Consider the following 22,632-nt stretch of genomic DNA (forward strand, 5'->3'; position numbering starts at 1 on the left):
ATCTCTACTGAATTCAGTGGGGCGTATTTCTGAGTAATGTATGGCTATCGTGACATGAACCAACGCTAGAAATTGTAACTTGTGATGTGTTCTGGAATATATGGGTAAATATCCTGACCTCCTAAAGCTTAATGTAAACCTCCTGTGTTACCAGCAAAAATTATCACCTCCTGTGGGAAAGAATGGCATTCTCCACAGACTACATAATCTTCCTCCAATGGTAAACTCATGAAACAGGAGAAATATAATATAACCAACGAGTCATTTCTCACCAGGGTCATCTCCTTTCAACTTCAAAATAGTAAACATACAGGAACTTGTAGGAAACAAACAATGATACTAAAAAATAAAGCTGTTATAACCCTCACGCATCCCTTCCCCATAAGGATACGTTGGCTCCAAATAATACTTAAATCTCCAATTCTCAATGGTTGGGTAGTTCAAAGCTCCAGTGGAATTCCCTGCTTCATGCCTTGCTGGACATGGACCAAAGGGCTGAGAGGGATGCTGTAGTCTTGCAGGTTGACGCTACTGAGAAGAGCGGAACTCCAGACCAAAGGTACAGACCTCTGATCCCTAACAGGTTCTGCTTTCTTTAGGACTGATATACCCATTCCACATCTTTCTTTAGGATAGTACAGGGATTCTTTTTACCCTCATGGTCAAGGTGTGCATGCTGCCCGATTTGCTACCGACTTTTATTGTAAGCTTGCTGCCTGAAAACAGCAGCTGTATATGCTGTCACTTCCATTTATTATGATAAAGCAATCTTTCTTTATTCCTCTGGGGCAGTGGTCTTCAACTGGTGGGTTGGGACCAGTTGCGACCAGTGGGTCACAATCTGATAAAAGGGTATAATCAAGGTGCGGTGCAAGAGGAGCACTACCAGTATACAAATATATGGTAGAAGATTAAGAAATGGGTCCCCAAATGCATGTTTGGGCTAACAGTGGGTCCTGGGTCTGACAAGGCTGAAGATACCTGTTCTGGTGTGTGCAACATATTTATGGGGCATAAGGATAACAACAGAAACACATATTTATAATGGATGCATGTTTTAACTCCAGTAAGATTCTAAACCTGTTAGGAGTGTGCCTAGGGATATACAAGAGTGCTGGAAACACGTATGGGTGTAGATTCACACCTTGTAGCACAGGCGTCTCTGATTCAGTGACTGCTAGCAATCACTGCTTTTATAGTTTCATTCCATCATGAATTATTTCATGCCTAGTGAGACTTTGCTTTAAGCTGAAGCTCCTTCCACATTCCAAGCATTGATGTGGTTCTCCCCTGTATGAATTCTTTGATGGGAAGTGAGATGGTAACTCCAACTGAAGCACTAATATTCTCAACTCTACTGTATCCAAAGAATAAGAAGGGGAAGAGAAAAGACAGGAGTCGGACTTATTTGTGGTGTCCCTTATGAATGTGAGAAATAAATTTCAATATATAATATAAAATCACTTTATTAAAAATCGTCAGAGTTGAACTGCAAAATAGTACTAAGATTATATTACATGATTATACTACTTTTAAAAAAATATATCACCTGTCAAGACATTGGCATATATTTGCTCCACTCAATCCAGATGGTGGTGAACCATTATTTTATAGTTATAGATCAACAATATTTACAATCAAAACTCATTATACAGTTAGATTCCAAACCTATTTGTTTGCATAAGTGTGTTTCAATATTTTCGACAAAATATACATAGTTTAAAGCTGCTATCAATTGTAATAAAATTAATATATATATTTTAAAACAAAGTGAAAGAAGTGGAGAGGGTGAATAAATGCTGTGGATATCCCTTTTGGATACAGATCATATTCTCATTATGATGCAAACACAAATGGATAAGAATGAAAGCTACAAAGATATAACCATCAGGATGGATAAATTACCAATGAAGGGTATAATTTAACTAGCAGTGCTGCTGCACAGTATTAATTAATGTTGATAGGCTGTGTGCTCTTACACAAACTACAATAAACAACAGCATTAGGTTGACTGAGCTTAACCAATGTGAATCATATTAAAACATGTGACTTGTAGATAACTCTAAATTAAGTGGAAAACCAAATGTTATACAAAAGCCTGTTTGATTATTGCACATCTTGGAGGTATTCATCCTTTGGATTGTTTTCAGATCAACTACCAAATACATTTAAAGCCTGTTCCACAATGCAGTTCCACAGAGCAGCAGGGCATGGTGCCCTACAGCTACTACAAAAACTTGCTGCCAGCCCTGGGGCTCAGAGACTTATCTGTGTCACCATGCTGCTCCTTCTAGCAACTTAAGGGAATGGTCCTAACAGTGTTTTAAATCAAGCCCAAATATTGATTTAATTGTATTTAATTCTTTTGTAACTCCCAATAAAGTCAACAGCATTTCCAAATACAGAACTTAGGCAGAAATGCAGCTGTAATGTTGCAGTTTAATGGAAAAAGCCCAAATCACATAGATTTATGCATGTAAGGTGTCACATATATTTTCAGTTAGTGTTCATGCAGATCTAACCATGGTAGTAAGCAGCATGATATATAGAGATCTACAGAATGGCAAAATTCAACAAATCCATTTGCAAAGTCAACAAGAAAGAGACACCAGTAACAAATATAATAAGTGAGCTGGTGGAAGGGGAAACATAACCACCTGACATTTAACACTAGTAGATGTAAATATTTTGAAATACAAATTGTACAAAATAGGATTAATTTTCAGCTATTTCCTTCAAATCACTGGAATAAGCCTTCTGACATATAGGAGAGGTTCCCCATCAGCAATTCAACTCTCAACTGGAGACTAAAGAGTCATTAGAGTTAAAAACACCAACAAAAAGCTATTGTTCTGAAACTCCCCAAACATCCTAAAATGTCTAGACATAAAGCAACAACATAAATCATTTATGTACATGCATTATGAAAACTGAATGTTGTAGAGATATAATGTGCTTTCCATTTCTATGACAAAGACACATGAAGTGCAATCAGCTTGCCACTGCATCCTAAGCTGTGGGAATATGGTTGGTTTACCTATAGGGAAAATGGGCGCACGGGTAGAAACGTACTACAGCATGACCTTTTGACAGGGCAGGCTGTGTTAAGCATGATCAGCGCGTGGACACCCCATGCTGGCCTGTGATTGGTCTACACAGCCTGCCCTGATAGTGGTGTGATTTTCCTTATATGGCATTGTCTTTTACTGTTGAGTTGATACAATGTTCTGTGAAATAATAAAATGCTAGGCTGCAGCAGTTTGAGCATGCTCAGGGCCTGATCAGTTCTGTTCAGCTCAGTTCAGCTCAGTTGTTGCTGGCTAGGCCTATTCAATATATCATTGGTGTGAGGCTGATTTATTTCTTATGGCGAGCAGGCCCTCGTCACTAAGCGATATAAAATAATGTCGATCTACCAATTCTCTCTGCCCTGGTGTGAAACATTCTTCAAACACTTTGCCATTCATGGGACAAAACTTTGGCTGGACCTCAGGGCAACTCTAACCTAGACCTTACTGGGGAAGTAAGCTTCTGCTTGAGCTGCATCCCTTCAGACTGCAGGTGGTGGTGGGTGACATAACTAAATATTGCCCTATATACCATCTTTCTGATTCTTCTATATACCAGCTTTCTGATGCCTCTACATACATTGTGGCTCTCGGGGTCAGGCCATCAGGACTAAAGTGAGTCAAAGTAGACACAATTTAGCAGCTATATAATTCATAGAGTAAATCAGTGCATTCAATTTAAGCTTAATTTCCTTTAAAACCATTTATATATTAACACTGCATATGCAGTCAATCTATTTCTGTAATGGTAGGAGTTTTCCAGTTGCATAGTATGATGCTTTTATTAATACATATATACCTTCTGCCTTTTTGTAATAACTGTGCAACACAAAGGACATTTGTCAACCGCTTCAGCACAGTCCTTACAAGCAACAAGATGTCCACAAGGAATGAGGACTACTGATATAGTTTTATCCATACAGATTTTGCAAAGCTTTTCTTCCTGCAAACTTCTTAATTTCTCTTCAGCACTGAGATCTAAGAAGGAAACAGAAAGTTATAAAAAATTCTTGAAATGTTTTCCCTCCTTAAACAAGTATGACAACTATTGATAAAAAAATAGACAGCTGACAACTTAAATTAAGCTGATGTGGCATATTGGCCAAGAGTGCAAGTTGTGAACCTTTAATGAGCTGCAACTGTCCTCATTTACCAGGTTTTCTAGCCTCTGTCCCCAGTATATTGCCTTTCCTATTTTTGGGATGTCTATTAAAATTCCATTGGAATTTTACTAGAGTAGTCATCCTCAGTTTAAGTTTTGAACTGCTGACAATAAACTGTTCCTAAATCACTTTTTCTCACTTCTTTAACAAAAAGAACAGAGAGCCAGTTGGCTTTTAGATCAGTGGAGGACAGACTCCTGTATAAAGGGAAAATAACATAGCACCAGGTCAACTGTTTTTTGACCAACCTTTCAGCAAACAATAATTTTGTGTTTTGTCGCTACAGTCCAATTGAGAGCTTTTTTCATTGCCCATTTCCTTGTTCTTTTCACTGAGATTGCTAATTTACAGCACGATCTTATCATGTCTATTCAGAAGGAACTCCAATTGAATTCAGCGGGGCTTACTCCCAGGTAAATGGAATTAGGATTGCAGCCTTAGCTATTGTTTGATTCTATGTTTAGAAGTCACCCTGAAAATTCTCTGGAAGACTGAGTGAAAGGTACATTAAATAAACAAAGCAACAACTAATTTACCTCCACATTATGAGGATAAAACTACCAGCCTAACTCTTTGGAGACTATGCAAAGTAATTTGGCATACAAAATGTTTTGTACACCTGCCAATTTATGTTTTTTAAAATAAATGAATAAATTTTGTTTTAAACTATAAAGCAAAAGTGGTAACAATATTTGATTACCATCATGTTTGTAGAAACAAAGGAAAATTATCCAAAGATTACCAAAAGGTTAGGGGAATTATTCAACTGATCACCAATTTGTATGTCATCTTTCCATAGTCAAACTAAGGTGGCTTACAACAGCAAAAAATAAACAACATAAATGTATAATTCTCCAACAGTTACATATCATACATATATCAAAAACAATGAACTGATAAAAACATCTCGATAAATATACAATAAAATCAAGCAATCCTCAAGTAATACACAAGGTCTAACAATAAAAAATCAAAATGCATAATAGCAGCAAAAGTAATGCATCTCTAAAATTAAATCTTGACCCCCAGCAAACTTCTAAACAACATACTGAGCAGCTGGGTCTTCCTAGACCAACATCAGAAGGAATGTTAAATGGAATAGCAGGACAAGTATTTTAAAAATGATAAATCAGTGAACACCAAGAGCATACCAAAAAAGAGATAGGAAACAGCTGTCAAAGTAGTCAGTCAATGGAGTAATGTGTAATAAAATGTTGGAAGGGTGCTGCTGCCCAAAATTCTGTTCACCAAAACCCCACTACGTGTATCCATGAGCAAACACTCTGCCCTCCAGCAAAAATATATTCCACCCAGAGCAACTTTTCTTGTTCTCAACTCCCATATATGCTTTGGACATATACTGTGCTCACCTTTTTGCAAGGTGCTTTCCCAGGATGCACTAGGGTTATTATCTCTTTGGGCACTGATTAAGTCAGTGACCAATGTCTCAATAGATCTGTAGCCCTCTGTGGACAGATGGCATTTCCTTTCCACAGTGCTCCTAATTTCATCCAGGCTGAACCCCATGTGCATTGCATTCTGTACCAGCTGGTTCTGTAAAAGTTCCTCATCTGCAAAACCAGGAGATGAAAATATAATCAAAGCAAGGAAATTAACTGAGATAACAATACAGCAGGTATCCTGATATACTGAATTACTTTAAAATACTTAATGGAAAACATGGTTTATAGTACAACTTATCATTGTTCAGATACATGTAAGATTAAAAGTGGAATGATAAAGTTTCCTGAAGTGCAGGTAGAGCTCCTAGAGTGCCCTAATGGCTGAGCTCTAGTCCTGTGGCATGACACTTAGTTGACATGAGTCAGGCTGGCCCAAGAACTATACGATCTATGCTTTTTTTTATGTGAGGACACTCAGGTCCAAATCCTTTGCTGGAAAGACTTTTCAAGCTCAGGGTGAGGCTATCTGCTAAATTTTCCTTCTGCTAGGTGCACATCACATCCCAATTTCGTTCATCTTTTCAGACTCAAATTCTGAGGCTGCCCTATGCTATTTTTTCCAGATGTATTATTCCCAGGAACTCACACAGGAGCTGGCTCCTCTCTATTATCTTCTGCTTAAACTTGAGCAAGACTCATTCATTGCCTCTACCTGCCCTCCCTCTTCATCAAGTGTTCCTTGCCTGCAACATGGATCTGAGATTTCCTTTGGGACTAGAGAAGACTCCATTGCAGGAATGTAAAGTCTCTCTTCAAGGAGGAGAATCTTTCTATGCTTCAACCAGATTTTTAAGGTAATGTTGATTGTGGTTTTGCCATCTCCCTTACAAATCCAAGGAGAGGAAGAGCACAAACAAATACAGGAAGTTTAGTTTACTGAAGATCTGGTGACCGTTGTTAGGCTTACTGAGTTACAAACTAAGCAGGACAGTTACAAACAATTGTATCCATACCTGTAAAATGTGAAAACTTCTCTGCTTCCTCTATCTAAACAGAAACACTGACATTAGAAAGGATGTAATGAACTGTGAGCAGAACAGAAAACAACTGCTGGTGTTGTTCTGTAAAATCTTGTGCTAGAGCAGTTTATTACTATTATTATTATTTATTAAATTTCTGTACCACCCTTCATCCAAAGATCACAGTTACAAACACAATACCCCCCCATTTACTTGCTACATTTAAATCAACCTTACCACCAAAGCACTCAATGTTTTAAAATAATGCCTTACAATCTAAGACATGTGGTACGAAAGAAAGAGAAATAAGCAAATTCAAGTACCAACTACATCTATTGTTAGGCAAGGAAGTCACACAGTGATCAGGAGGAATGACTATTACAGGACTCAGTACTGAGAGTGAAATCACCTCTCCCTCTGAGAAGTTACTGTGTTTGGGAATGGTTCAGGGAGGGGCCAAATGGTAGTGTGTTTTTTTTTATAAAAAAAAAAAAACAGTGGCGAAGGGTGGATTGCACCAAGGGTGGATTTAATAATAATAATAATAATAATAATAATAATAATAATTATTATTATTATTTATACCCTGCTGTCCTCAGCCAAGACCGGGCTCAGGGCAGCTAACAACCAATAATAAAAACGAGTTGAATGAATACAACTTAAAAACAAGATTAAAATACAACATTAAAACATTAAAACAATTAAAATGCAGCCTCATCACAGGAGGAGAAAGGAAAAAAAGGGGGGAGGGAATCAAATTGACTCCAAGCAAAGGCCAGGCGGAACAACTCTTTCTTACAGGCCCTGCGGAAAGAAATCAGATCCTGCAGGGCTCTAGTCTCATGAGACAGAGCGTTCCACCAGGCTGGAGCCAATGTTGAAAAAGTCCTGGCTCTGGATGAGGCTAATCTAACTTCCTTAGGGCCCGGGACCTCTAGAGTGTTGCTATTTATGGACCTTAAGGTCCTCCGTGGGGCATACCGGGAGAGGCGGTCCCGTAGGTACGAGGGTCCTAGGCCGTGAAGGGCTTTAAAGGTCAAAACCAGCACCTTAACTCTGACCCTGTACTCCACCAGGAGCCAGTGCAGCTGGAAAAGCACTGGGTGAATATGCTCCCATGGCAGAGACCCCGTGAGGAGCCTCACTGCATCATTCTGAACCCGCTGGAGTTTCTGGGAAAGCTTCAAGGGCAGCCCCTGTGAATTACAGTAGTGAATTACAGTAGTCAAGCCTGGATGTAACGGTCGCATGGATCACAGTGGCCAGGTCGGGGCGGGAAAGGTAAGGGACCAACTGCATGATGAGTCGAAGGTGGAAAAATGTTGCCTTGGCTGTTGCTGTAACCTGCGCCTCCATGGAAAGGGTGGCATCAAGGATTACACCCAAACTCTTAACGGAAGGCAATGGCACTAATTGGGCCCCCGCAAGAGAAGGAAGTTGGTCCGTCATCCCCATACCATCCCGACCCAGCCAGAGGACCTCTGCCTTCGAAGGATTTAGTTTCAATGGGCTCCCACGAAACTATCTAGCCACAGCTTCCAAGCATCTGGTCATTGTGTCCGGGGCCGAGTTGGTGTGGCCATCCATCAGCAGATATAGCTGAGTGTCATCAGCATATTGGTGATAACCCAGCCCAAAGCTCTGGACAATCTGGGCAAGGGGACGCATGAAGATGTTAAAAAGCATTGGGGAGAGGATTGCGCCCTGTGGCACTCCACACACCAAGGACTGGTGCGATGACATCTCCCTCTCTAGTGACACCCTCTGTCCCTGACCAGAGATAAAAGAGCACAGTCATTTACGGGCTATGCCCTGTATCCCCACGTTGGAGAGGTGGTGGTCCAGAAGATCATGATCAACCATGTCAAGGACTGCTGACAAATCTAAAAGAATCAGCATTCCCAACCAGCCTTAATCCAGTTGTCTACAGAGATCATGTTAGGGCAACCAGAGCCATCTCGGTCCTGAAACCAGGACAGAACCCGGACTGAAATGGATCTAAAGCCGATGTTTCCTCCAGAAACCTACCAAGCTGTTCAGCAACCACTCTCTCAATTACCTTACCCAGATATGGAAGATTTGAAACTGGGCGGTAATTGGATAGGTCTAAAGGATCTAGTGAATTTTTCTTTAAGAGTGGACACACCGCTGCTTCCTTCAGCTCCCCTGGGAATGTCCATGTGCCAAGGGACAAATTGATAATTTCAACCAGGAGGTTCCGAACAACATCTGGGCACGCCCTAGTCAGCCAAGATGGGCACGGATCAAGGAGGCAGGTGGTGGGCCTACCAGCTTGGAGGAATCTATCCACATCAGCAGGGAGTATCCGATCGAAATGGTCCAACACTGGACCTGAAGACAGTCAAGGGGCCTCCAGTTCTATCACTGTATCTAAATTGGCAGGGAGGTCACGGCGGAACAGCAGGACTTTCTCCACAAAAAAGCTTGCAAATGCCTCACAGCTGTGGGTCGAATTTGTGCTTAAATTTGGCTGTCTTCCTAAGGACATTATTCTAAAAAGTTGTGCCGGGCGAGAGCTAGCAGATGCAATGGAAGCTGCGAAGTAAGATTTCTTAGCAGTTGTCATAGCCATCTCATAGGCTTTCATAAGCATCCTATAAGACGTTCTTGAAGCTCCGTCATGAGTCCGTCGCCATACTTGCTCTAGCCGTCTGAGATCTCGCTTCATTTTCTGAAGCTCCTCAGTAAACCAAGGGGCTCGGTTTCGACGGGGCCACAGAGGGCGCTTAAGCGTGATCTCATCAATGGCCGCCAAGAGCCGGTTATTCCAGTCCTCGACAAGGTCATCTAATGAGTCGCCAGGAGGAACAGGGTCCCGCAAGGCCTGACGGAATCTATCAGGATCTACCCAAGCAGGGGAGGAGCAGGAAGTCAATCTTGGCTTTCAGAGCGTAGTGATCAGACCATGGCACTTCCACAGAGGGGAGAATGATCACATCTATGCCAGCACCAAAGATCAGATCCAGCGTGTGGCCTGCTTGTTGAGTGGGGCCCAAAACAAACTGGGAGAGCCTTAGTGTTGCCATGGAAGTCACTAGGTGGCGTGGATGTGATCCAAAGCAAGGTGTGATCAGGAGGTAATTTCTGCATGTAGAAGGGCACATTTGTATTCAACCCAAGGGGGTAGAGGTACATGAAATAGACTATTGGTTGTGTTCTACTCAGGGAATGCCTACTGAAATTAATGGACTATGCTAGTCATGTCCATTAATGGACTATGCTAGTCATGTCCATTAATTTCAGTGGTCTACTCAAAGTCTGGCTATATTGGATGCAGCCCCATTTGTCAATCTGTAAATTGTAATCTTCAGGCTGAAGGAACGACCAGTGCTATTTTTAATAATTTTGTACGTTCATAGATAATCGTAGTCTAGCAATATTACATTGAAGCCCTAAAAACAATAATTTTAAAGTAGTATTGCGATTTATACAAGCCCATTTTTTTTAAAAAAAAATTTGAGCAAGTAAATTACTCTGCTGAGAACAGCATGTATTCTGGACCAATAGTTCTAAATGGAGTCTTATGCTCATTTACTATCCATGTTTTCCCCATCATCATCATCATCATCATCTTGCTTCCACTGCCACTGCCACTGCCACTGCCTGACAGGAACCACCACCAGAAGCAGCAACAACAGCAGCAACAGAAGCAGCAGCTGAGCAAGACTAAGGACATGGAGGTGGAAGTTGGAGGTGTTGTCAGTTCCTAAAGATTCCAGTCTCCACTTTGCCTCATTCCCAAATGGCGCACAAACCCTGGGTAAGCACCTGGAACCCCTGGAATCTCACACTGAAACAGCATTTTTAATTTTTATAGGGATGGTTTTTTCTTTTCATTTCATTTATCTATGTGGATTTTTGTTTATTTGTTTTTCTGGTGGCAAATCACTTTCAGTTGTTTTTTGGCAAAAGAAACCAACTAAATAATAATAATAAAAATAAATAAATAAATAAATAAATAAGTAAATAAGTAAGTAACTTGAACGCAGCATATAGTAATTAACCTTTATAGCAACATATGGAAGCACCATCTGTTCACACATAGGCAGCTGGAGAAAGATGGCAAGATAGTAACCAAAGCCCTTTTATTCATTTGACTGGTTCAGTGAATTTATAGTTCAAAATTACATTTATCTTAAAATAGATTTTCAATGGAGGTATCCAGAAAGCATGGTTCCTGGGGGCAGGAGGGTAGGGAGAGTGGAAAAGACACACACTTACTGTAGAATCCTGTTGTGGTGTTAAATGAATGTTATTCACAAAGTCTTGCCCCTTTTCTTCTACCAGGTATTTGCACCTAGATGGAAAATATTTGAATTAAATAAAATTGATATTACCTAAAACAGTCACATGGAAGAATGCATTTATAGTGAATCTGGAAGAACACAGTAGCCTATGAAAAAATGTTCTTAATATGTTATGGAAGTGGAAGTTGACATAATTTCTTAAAATGTACACTGATCATATTACATGGAAGTTAAAAACCAAATTACTGCTTTAAATCATTGACAGGTGCAATGAGTGACTGATCTGGAAACAACAAACAAGCTCCCGTCCTACCATGTTATATTCCATCTTTTAATTTGCTTGCTAACAGTACAGCTCTCTTTTCACCGTTTCCCCAGAAAGAAGAGGCTTTGGGAGCATCAATCACAGATCCTGTTTACCAACATAAACAGTGAGGTCTCTGTTGGTCTGTTTCCATTCCATCATAGGGAAAGGGACAGTGCAGAGAGCAATCACCAAAACTTGCCCAGGATTCAGAAGCCCTAGAGATCCAATTTCTCCCAACTGCATTTCCCACATAACTTTGCCTCCGAGCTGACAGACAGAACAACTCTTTCTGAGATGGCCTCCCTTTCCTACCAGGCTGCTGTCTGGAATGTCTCCGCACCCCTCCCAAAAATAAAATGTTAAGGGAAATATTAAAGAATAGATTAGTGAGAAGCTTGCAAAGGAGGTCACAGAGCAGCTGATTTAAATTCCAACATCACAGACCACTTTACAAATAGGTAATCTACATTTGCAGAGTCTCCTGAAAATGGAATGGAACCACGTGAAGAGTACTTATTAACATAAGTATACAATGTACAGTATGTATATATAGACACTAGCACAGATAACAGATAATACACGTAGGGAGAAATGAAGTGCCTCACCCAGGAAACCATTTTGCATGCTGCTCCCAAGGATCTTCATCTGTCTTCCACTCCTGTAATCCACCACCACAGTGAAAGCATGCAACGTTATCACCATTACCTGTGGAGAAGTAGGAATATATTCATGTATAAGCTCTTAATAAAATCTGCCTCTGCAAATATTTCTTTGAATGGAATGAAAGCTTATTATGCCAGGTGCCAGGTGAGCAGTCCTGGAGAAAATTATCCAAAATGGGGGCAAGTTTTGCCCTAATTAAATAAACTGTTTTCAGGCCTTTTCACCTTCACCTTCCACATTAATCTGTCTAGCATGCTTGCGCTGCAGACTCTGGAGTGTCTGGAGTGCACATTCAGTTTACATGGGGTGCTGCTGATCATGCCTCTCAACTGTCTCAGATGAACTAGTGTGTGCCCCAAGACACATATGCACCCATTGCAGCAGGTAGGTTGAGGTAGAAAAGCTGTATTTTAAAAGGAAACTTATCTATCATTCCTTATCTTTTCTCTTAGAACCCCCTATTTTATTTTCAAGTGGCTAGGCAACACTTTTCTAGGCAACACAAATTAACATACAGATATTCACATTTTTCTGGGGCGGAACCAAAGTTCAGCACAAATGAACTGTGCATCACTGAAAACCAGCATGTCCATATTTATGTCCCACCACATCATTTAAGGTAGCCTATTAAATTCTCCTATGCAGCGTAAGACTTTTACATTCAAATTGACTTTTGGTTTCTAAGCACAGGCCAACTGTAAATTTCTGTCATTAACATATTTTTAACTATCCCAAGTTCTTGGGATGGGGTGAATTTTAAGTAAGTTGGAAGAAAAAGAATCTGCACTAAATCAAATACGGTACATGAAAAGTATATCCTCTCCAATGCAAAGGACATAATAATAATTATGCGCTTGAACAAATATTTCATTTGAAGATTATTTAGCACAAAAAACAAAAACAGTGACTCAGTTGTTTGAATTATTTAAAAAGTACCAAATTTAGAATTACACACTAGTGTTAACACGTTAACAAGAGTTAGTCAAACTTGGTGCTCTAAAAAACAGTAAGAGAACTGAAAAAGGCCACTGCTTTTAATTCCGTCATTTTGCTAATTTTATTAAGAGCTCATTGAAACCATGTTAGGCACTACTAATCATATAATGTCGTTTTCCCCCTTGAGGGATAGCAATACAAACTTTGAAGCTCTGTATTCAGCTTACCTAGGCTATAAAAGCCTGCTTGGGCAAGTTGCTCCTTGCTAACCAAATACCTCCATGTTGCAAATGTCTTGATTCGGTTCTCATAATCTGCCATAGATGGAGTTTGGGGAAAGTCAGCATTATGTATGTCACTTCTATCCAGGCTGGTATCACCTGATTGATTTGAAACACTTCCAACATTTCCCACATCGTGGCCGAGGACAAAAAAACACCTAGGGAAGTGGCGTCTGTGCTCTGACCAAGCACGATCAGAAGGTTCCCAGTTTTTCAGTTTTCCTCCACAGCAGAAACATTCAACTTCATCACCAGTGCCAGTGTAATAGAGTCCAGCATGGGCCAGCTCTTTCGGAGTGATAAGAGTATGGGAGGGCCAGTTGTGAAAAGATCTCAGCCTGGCTTCTTCACTACACATGGCAGGATTTCTGGGGTACAGAGAACCAGAGAGATCTACTACTTGCCCACTTCTCAAAAGATAATCTGCATAGAGATCAGAGGATGGATCAACAGGGGGCTGGGGAGAGTCAGCTGCAAGGCTGATTTCAGTTCTGTGTGAACAGTTTGGGAAAACAGAATGCGTATCATTCTTCAGAATCTTAATGGCATTAATAAACTTGCAGCTTGGAGAAACAGTTCTATGTCTTCCAACTGCCGAGTCCCCATTTTGCCATCCTTCAATGACTGCATGACAACTAAAACACTTTACTTTGTCTCCCTCTCCAGTGTAGAAGAAACCAGCTTGGGCTAGGGTTGAGGAGGAGATAGGGCAGTGACTTGGAAAATTGGTAAAAGTTTGTAGTCTGGAGCATTCTTTAGCAAGATCTTGGTCAGGATCATCTTCTGGAGTGGCATGAGCTTCACAGTTATCTGGTCCATTACATGTCATCCCTCCTTCAAGAAAAGGGTTTTCAAGCGTTTTCCTAAATAAGAACACATTTAAGTTTAGAATTCTAAAGGTATGAAATTTAATACTTAACTTTTATATGGGTTTTTGAGAGTTAAAAGTGCTTCATATTCAGAGCAATAATAATAATAATAATTTTTTATTTATACCCCGCCCTCCCCAGCCAAGGCCGGGCTCAGAGCGGCTTACAAGCAATAATAAAAACAAGATGAATGATTACAAACTTAAAAACAAAAATAAAACACAACAATTAAAATAATGGAACATTAAAATATTAAAATGTAGCCTCATCGCAGGAGGAGAAGGAAAAGAAGGGGGGAAAAGAGAGAGAGGGGGGGGAGGGAGGGAATCAAACTGGCTCCAAGCCAAAGGCCAGGCGGAACAACTCTGTCTTACAGGCCCTGCGGAAAGAAATCAGATCCTGCAAGGCCCTGGTCTCATGAGGCAGAGCGTTCCACCAGGCCGGAGCCAGAGTTGAAAAGGCCCTGGCTCTGGTCGAAGCCAATCTAACTTCCTTAGGGCCCGGGACCACTAGGGTGTTGCTATTTATGGACCTTGAGGCTCTCCGTGGGGCATACCAGGAGAGGCGGTCCCATAGGTACAAGGGTCCTAGGCCGTGAAGGGCTTTAAAGGTCAAAAGCAGCACCTTAAATCTGACCCTGTACTCCACCGGGAGCCAGTGCAGCTTGAAAAGCACTGGGTGAATATGCTCCCATGGCAGAGACCCCATGAGGAGCCTCGCTGCAGCATTCTGTACCCGCTGGAGTTTCTGGGACAGCTTCAAGGGCAGCCCCGCGTAGAGCGAATTACAGTAGTCAAGCCTGGAGATGACCGTCGCATGGATCACTGTGGCCAAGTCAGGGCGGGAAAGGTAAGGGACCAACTGCTTGATGCGGCGAAGGTGGAAAAATGTCGCCTTGGCTGTTGCTGTAACCTGCGCCTCCATGGAAAGGGAGGCGTCAAGGATTACACCCAAACTCTTAACGGAAGGCAATGGCACTAATTGGGCCCCCGCAAGAGAAGGGAGTTGGTCCCTCATCCCCATGCCATCCCGACCTAGCCATAGGACCTCTGTCTTCGAAGGATTTAGTTTCAATCGGCTCCCACGAAACCATCCAGCCACAGCTTCCAAGCATCTGGTCAATGTGTTTGGGGCCGAGTCGGTGTGGCCATCCATCAGCAGATAGAGCTGAGTGTCATCAGCATATTGGTGACAGCCCAGCCCAAAGCTCCGGATAATCTGGGCAAGGGGGCGCATAAAGATGTTAAAAAGCATCGGGGAGAGAATTGCGCCCTGCGGCACTCCACACACCAAGGAGTGGCGCGACGACATTTCCCTCCCTAGTGCCACCCTCTGTCCCCGACCAGAGATAAAAGAGCACAACCAGTTACGGGCTATGCTCTGTATCCCCACGTCTGTGAGGCGGTGGTCCAGAAGATCATGATCGACCATGTCAAAGGCTGCTGACAAATCTAAAAGGATCATGATGTAAATCTAAAGTAGACATGATGACTCCAGATGTTGGACTCAAACTCCCATTGACACCAGCCACCATCATGGTCAATAGCCAGGGATCATGAGAGTTGTAGTTCAATAACTTCTGGAGGGTACCACACTGGCTACCTCAGATCCAGCTGTAATCCTTAAAACAAACCTATAAACGTCTCCATTATTACCTTCTATTTTAGAGATTGTAAAGGGGTGGGCTTGCAGCTAAGTATCACTCCTGATGCCCTATCATAGCTGTCAACCTTCCCTTTTTTGGTGGGAAATTCCCTTATTCCAGCGCTGTTTCCCGCTGCTATCCCGGATTGTTAGATATCCCGTAGACTGTCCCCAGGACAGGTGAGGCAGCTGATCCCTTATTTTTGAGGCTGCTGATCCCTTATTTTCAAATCTGAAAATTGACAGCTATGTGCCCGATTTGTGTGAGTTGATTCACTTCCCTAAGGACTAACTTGTTTGTTTTATGCAGAATGTAGAAAGGTATGTCTTGTAGATAACAGCATATACCAGGCTTCCTCAACCTTGGCCCTCCACATGTTTTTCCCCTACAACTCCAACGATCCCTAGCTAGCAGGACAAGTGGTCAGGGATGATGGGAACTGTAGTCTCAAAACATCTGGAGGGCCAAAGCTGAGGAAGCCTGGCATATACCAACATAATGTAAGGTGGTGAATGAACCCTTAACGTTCAGTGAGTAGTTGAGACTACAGGCAGTAACTGTTTTAGGTGTGTCTGGTATGTGTGTGACTGCGTGCATCATGCCAGAACTGAACTGAAAATGTCACAAAAAGAGGCAGAATTGGGTCTATGCAGGCTTTTTCAATGGTGTTTCAAATTCAGTGGTACCTCGGTCTATGAACAGCCCTGTTAATGAACTATTCGTTTTACGAACCCCGCAGAACCGGAAGTAGGTGTTCTGGTTAGCTTTACCTCGGTCTACAAACGGAAGCCGAATGGTGGAAGGGCACCAGCGGCGGGAAGCCTCATTAGGGAAAGCGCGCCTCAGTTTAAGAACGGCTTTGGTTTAAGAATGGACTTCCAGAACGGATTAAGTTCGTAAACCGAGGTACCACTGTATATGTGATTTCACTGAAATGTAACCCCCACGTAAATTGGGGGTTACCTGTACTTAGGTAACTGATGAGATTCCTTGACTGCTAAAAGCCTTTCTCAGAAGTAGAAATATATGTTGTCCCACTCTTGAAGAAATAGAAAACACCAACAAGTAATCACTTGTTGTTACAGTGTAGGGCTGATCTTCTTCAAGAACTTAACAGTTTCTTAGGTTTATGTGACACTTCTGGTTAAGCCTTAATTCAGAAACTATAAATTCAAGGTAGGCTCTGACACACCATTCACTGTGTTATCTTTAAACAGCTGTTAAATACATTTGTTAAAATGATTTATTTGAATGTTAAATCTGGACTAGCATAATGAGATTTGAAAATAAACACTGAGTCTATCATAGCTTTTTTACTTGCAAACCTAATGAGGGGATTACGATATACGATATCTTTATTGTCATTGTCCCAAGCAGAACAATGAAATTGAAAAACTACATAAAGCATTCAAAAACCCCTAAAAACTCAGAAACCCCACTTTAACTTTAAAATACACTTTACTATAGAGACCCCTTATGCTGCATTTAGAACCAGAATTGCATTTGCGTAGAAACTTTCTCAGGCAGCTAGTCCTGGCCTTAATAACCCTATACCTTCTTCCAGAAGGCAGAAGCTGAAAGAGATCATTTCCGGGGTGCGTACTATCCTGCGCTATCTCTACCGCTTTCTTATGGCACCTGACAGCATAGATTTGATCTAAGGTGGGAAGAGTGCACCCAATTATTCTCTCTGCAGTCTTCACAACCCTGGACAGCACTGTTTTTTCCCTGGCCGTGCAGCTCCCATACCACACACACAGACCATAAGTTAATACACTCTCCACAGTGCAATGGTAAAATGCCATCAACAGGTCCTTTGAGAGATTGTTTTTCCAGAGGATTCTCAGAAAATATAACCTCTGCTGTGCTCTATTCATCAGGTCTTTGCTGTTTTCTCCCCAGGTTAGGTCGTCTCTCAACTCCATTCCCAGAAATCGAAACACCGAGACCTGTTCCACACACTTCCCCTCAATAATAAGTGGCTGAATATTCAATTTACATTTCCTAAAGTCCACAATGATCTCCTTTGTTTTCTTTAAGTTAAGGAGTAAGTTGTTTTTCCTGCACCACTCCCCCAACTGCTCAACTTCCTTCCTATAGGCCGCCTCCCTCTCTCCAGCCGTGATTAAACCAACCACCGCTGTATCATCTGCGAACTTTATGATCTTATTACTGGGGTATTTGGGGGCACAGTCAGCTGTACAGAGTGTATATAAAAGTGGGCTCAACACGCCCCCCTGCGGCGTCCCCGTATTCGTGATGAGATCTGCAGAGACGTGGGAACCCAACCTGACCCTTTGGGAATGGTTTGATAGAAAATCTAATATCCACCTGCACAAGCATGGTGGAAGTCGCAAGCCTAATAATTTGGGCACCAGTCTATGTGGAAGAATAGTATTAAATGCAGAACTAAAGTCTACAAATAATAGTCTCGCATAGTTACCTTAAACTTTTCAAAAGAAAATATTACTAAAGGAAGTCAAATATGAAATGTGTATTTAAAACAGCATAATTAACAAGAGAACAAAGTATTATCATATGTATAGAACATATTTGCAGCTGTTGCTGCTAATGCTGCCAATGGTGGCTCATGGCGACTGGCGGCTGTGGAAGCTCGGGCTTGATGGCCTGGTTCTGCACTTAAGAGACTACCAAGATGGCCTTTGGCCTCTTCAGCAGTCTCAGCTTTTGTAGCTGGAGTCAATCAGGGCCTTTCACTCTCAGGCCAGGTGGGAAAAGCCAAGATGGTTTCCAAAAACTTTCCAAATATTCAGCCTGCACCCTTAGTGGGAATGAATCCCAACAACTTTAATGGGACGAATTTTTGAGAGGACTGAGCTCTTGGTTAATAATTGCTCCTTCTAGCCTTCAGGTAGCTTACCTCAATATTTGTTATCAACATAAATAGGTCTAACCTGCAAATTTCTAATAAAAATATTTTGAATTCTTCTAAAATGCCGTCGGCAGCTGTAGCTTTTGCTAGCATATGCATTGAAATTAGATAGTACAGGTGCTGACTTAATCTGTGGGCACTTTTCTAATTAAAACATTAATTAACTAATTAAACATGTGGGATCCTAAATAGTTTAATCTGGTGTTTCCTAAACCTGGGTCTCCAGCTGTTTTTTGGACTATCACTGCCATCATCCCTAGTTAGCAAGACCAATGGTCAGGGATGATGGGAACTGTAAGTAAGTCCTATTAAACACAACTGGACTTCCTTCGGGGTATACATGCATAGAATAGCCCTGTCAATGGTGCTAGCTTAATGGCTTTATTGTTCCAGCTTTTCTAGTTTTATAAATTGGACACTGCCTTGGGCAACTTGCAGCTGAAAAGCAAATGATAAACTTTATACATAAATAAATAATTTGGTTTACACAAGTAACACAAATATGGCACAAGATTTTTCTGAAATCATTATGTCTACAAAATTTCTGGAAGAAAGAGGAGCAAAGACAAATACACACCTGACCTCTGTTTTAAATTTTTAAGAAAGCATACTACACTTACTTTTTCATTAGTGTCTTTCAAATATTGCAGTAATGTGCCATCCACAGGAAAAAATGTTCAAAAATTGTTTACTGATGCATTTTACTTTTCTGCAGCTGTGTGTGCATAATTTCTCAGCAAATTAAAAGCTTTGGTCATGGTGGACATGTTACAGATGAGTGATTTTAAAGAGCATTCAAATACTAAAGAAGTTATTGGTGGGCATTACCAGAGACATCCAGTTATTTCCTTCACTCAATATATCAAATTTAACATCGCATACACCAATAGCGACCTCAATTACTTCAGCTGTTTTATTCATTCTTTCACATGGTTGACAAGATGTACGATGCCCATCAGTTGCCGGTTGTCACAAGAGTCAAGTATCTTAGGCCTCGATTCAAAATCGCAACCCACCTCTCAATCACATGACATCAATATGGCATCACCTTATTGACAGGTGGGTTGTTGACAGGTGGGTTGTCTGGCTCATCTGTCAAAATCCCTTGTGAGGAGTTTCCAAGCACTTGACCTGATAGCCACTTTTCGGAAGCACATGGCATAGGGCTGGCAAAGTGCTTCTTTCTCTCACCCATGGGGGTGTGGGTAGAGAAGCATCATGTAGGAGTTCCTCTTAACAAAATGCTGCTGGAGCAAGGTGCACTCTCACCATGGAACTGCATCTTGCTCCAAGCAAAGAGACAATTATCAGCTCACTTTAAGCACTGGATTGTTCCTTTTAAATATTATATTTATCCACCCCACAGCAGACCAGACATCATAGATGGGTGTGCTTTGGGAAAAACAGTATTGTAGGCCCAGTCTGGCCCATAGGTCAGCAGTTCCCCACTCCTGGTTAAGAGCTGTGTGAAGAAGAACAGAGATAGCTCAGTCACTAGAGCATGAGACTCCTAATGACAGGTTCATGTTGGGCAAAAGATTTCAGCATTGCAGGGAGTTGGACTAGATGGCCCTTTTGGTCCCTTCCAACTCTACAATTCTGTGTTTCTGTCTGTCCTGAATCTTCTACAATTAAGCTTCATCAGATGACCCAGGTCCTCGTATTATGAGACAAGGAAAAAAATCTTTTTTGCACCATGCATAATTCTATAACTTCCATTGTGTGCCCTCTTAGTTGCCTTTTCTCCTAAGCTAAAAAGCCCCAAATGTTGTAAACCTGTTCCTACCTGGAGCTAGGCATGCTCCCACTAGCTATCAGCTGATGAGTGATGGGAGCATGTCATGCTCCAGCATTATCATTCCTGATCACTGGCCATGCTGATTGGGGCCGACAAAACATATGGCTGGTCACAGGTTCCCCACCCCTCTGCAAAGGAATGGAAGTTATTTTTTCCCATGCTTTGACAGATTTGAGTGGTGAAGAAAAATTAAGCTGCATTTTCCAAACAACTTATTTAAAAACCTGAGCAATCTGAGTGGTGAAGAAAAATTAGCTAAGCTGCATTTTCCAAACAACTTATTTAAAAACCTGAGCAATTACATGCCAGGTAATCGACATTCCTGTTGTACTATAGGAAGAAAAGGATTCGGGTTGCATTATCAAAGGAGAATTCAGCATCAGAAGTTTGTCATGTGTATAGGTGTGTCCAGCAGCCACACCCAACCATCTTGGTTCCCAGGGGGCACCGTTTCTTTGCATACTACAAGGAAACATCTTGCTTTTATCCTGCACAGCTTTTATTCCACGTGTCAAAACCGAGCAAGCAACCTAAGAAGCAGAAGCCAAAGAAAACACGACATGCATGTGGCAGTGCCACCACCCAGCTACCTGTCATCTTCAGCATGAGGGAAGCAATTGTGGAATAATAATAATAAAAAACCAGAGATTACTGCAGCTACTCTGCTCTCATAACACCCTTTTCCAGGAAAGTAGCAGGGTGGGGTGGGGGATGTACTCGAGATAGCACACTCTCCTCCCTCCACATATGCACACACTCAAGTCTTACAGGATAAAGGCTGCAGGAGTGCAAAAGTGGAGTTACACACTCACAGTCCCACAGATCTGTGGGGTAAGGTGGAGAAGCAAGGAGGGAACTGTCCAAATTGGGGGTTGCGTGTGGGACACCCGCACACGGGGCCAGTACATGACATTTTGGCACATGAGGCGAACCACAAAACGCCCCTCCTTCCTGATAGGCAAGCAATAATCTGCATCGGGGGCGGGGTGGGAAGGTGGGAATAAAGATCCACATAGCAATCTGCCGCCCCTGTGCATCCTGCTGCCTGAGGCAACCGACTCACCTTCCTTCATGGGGTGGGCCGGCCCTACCCACGCCAATCCTATTGAAAGGGGGCTGAAATCGTGAGAGGGTGGGCCAAGTTACTCCCTCTCGAGTCTTCCCCAAGGCCACCTCCTCTGCATTTGCTTATTCTAGCAAGAGGTGCGGCTCTGGCGGCCCCGCTCCAGAAATTAGGGGTTCGCCACCTTTCCTCGCTTAGCCACTGACCCTAGCCTCGGGCGCTTCACCCCGCCTGTTTCGCCGAGGAAGGCCATGCCTGGCCCCGCAACGTAGGCCTTACCTTTGGACTCGCGAGGCCAAGCGGCTCCTGTGACTCGAGAAACCGTCAGCTGCCTCAGAGAGGGGCGGGGAAAATGGCGGCGGCTCCCCTTCGTCTCCTCAGAAGAGCGGCCGGGCGCGGGGGGATGCGCCACCCAGCGGCCTCGGCGAGGAGCCGCGATGCCGGGCGAAGCGCCTCGCGGAAGAGCGGCACCTGGCGGGACTCAGTTGCCAGGGCAGGAAGCGTAGCCGCGGGGAAATGCGGTGGAGGCCACGGGCGGACTACAATTCCCGTCAGTCCCCAAGCGCTGCGCCGCCAGTGACCAGCGGTGATGGGAATTGTAGTCAGGTCCCCATCCCCTGCCTTGGTTGGCGGTTCGCTGCGCTGTTTTGTAACAGACAGCGACTCAAAATCGAGCAGGATGTCATATAGGATCCGCTTGCCTATGTTGGTTTATTGGTGTGTTTGCGGACTGCACTTCCATGAAAAAGGAGAAAAAAGGGAAATGAAGGAAGGAGGCACGTCGCCATAAGCAATGGCAATAAAAGAATTGTGGCTGCGATCTAAAAATATATATTACCTACGAAAATATCAACAACTTTCGGGGTGTCCTGGTTTCTGAAATATGACAACCCTACATTAGTAAATGTATGCTCAGGCAGAACTCTTCCCTCCCACGTATCGTGTTTTCCATCACTCAAGGTCACTTAGTGGATTTGTGTGGAGGGACCTTAAGCCCCCGCAGTGTTTTGCCCTTGGTTAGTTAAGTACCGTATTTTTATTATTTACTTGATTTAGAGGACACACCTGCCTCCCCGCACCCCCTGGCTTTGCTCATGTTAAGTGGTAAATGAATGAATGAATGTACATTTTTTTACTTTCAACATTCATATATTTGCCAAAAAAACTTCCAACACCATAGCTGTCAACGTTTTCCCCCTTTTAAGGGAAATTCTCTTATTCTGAATAGGATTCCTCGCAAGAAAAGGGAAAAGTTG

General features: G+C 42.4%; 1 protein-coding gene across 2 annotated transcripts; it reads right to left on the reverse strand.

Moving 5' to 3' along the window:
• Positions 1 to 1,450: 1,450 nt before the first annotated feature.
• Positions 1,451 to 22,223, reverse strand: XIAP (X-linked inhibitor of apoptosis). 2 transcript variants are annotated; one of them, XM_083722933.1, is made up of 8 exons: positions 21,656 to 22,223; positions 13,055 to 13,971; positions 11,834 to 11,933; positions 10,896 to 10,971; positions 6,648 to 6,681; positions 5,602 to 5,802; positions 3,389 to 4,046; positions 1,451 to 3,009 (listed from the first exon to the last, which is right to left on the reverse strand). In XM_083722933.1, the coding sequence occupies exons 2-7, from the start codon at positions 13,935 to 13,937 to the stop codon at positions 3,853 to 3,855; spliced, it is 1,488 nt and encodes a 495-aa protein (XP_083579059.1). In that variant the 5' UTR covers positions 13,938 to 13,971; positions 21,656 to 22,223; the 3' UTR covers positions 1,451 to 3,009; positions 3,389 to 3,852. The 2 variants fall into 2 exon arrangements, with proteins under 2 accessions (XP_083579059.1, XP_083579060.1); XM_083722934.1 differs by having other exon boundaries at positions 21,377 to 21,665.
• Between the last annotated feature and the right edge of the window lie 409 nt (positions 22,224 to 22,632).

This window comes from Podarcis gaigeae, assembly GCF_964106915.1.
Source record: "Podarcis gaigeae genome assembly, chromosome: Z".
Taxonomy (NCBI): Eukaryota; Metazoa; Chordata; class Lepidosauria; order Squamata; family Lacertidae; genus Podarcis; species Podarcis gaigeae.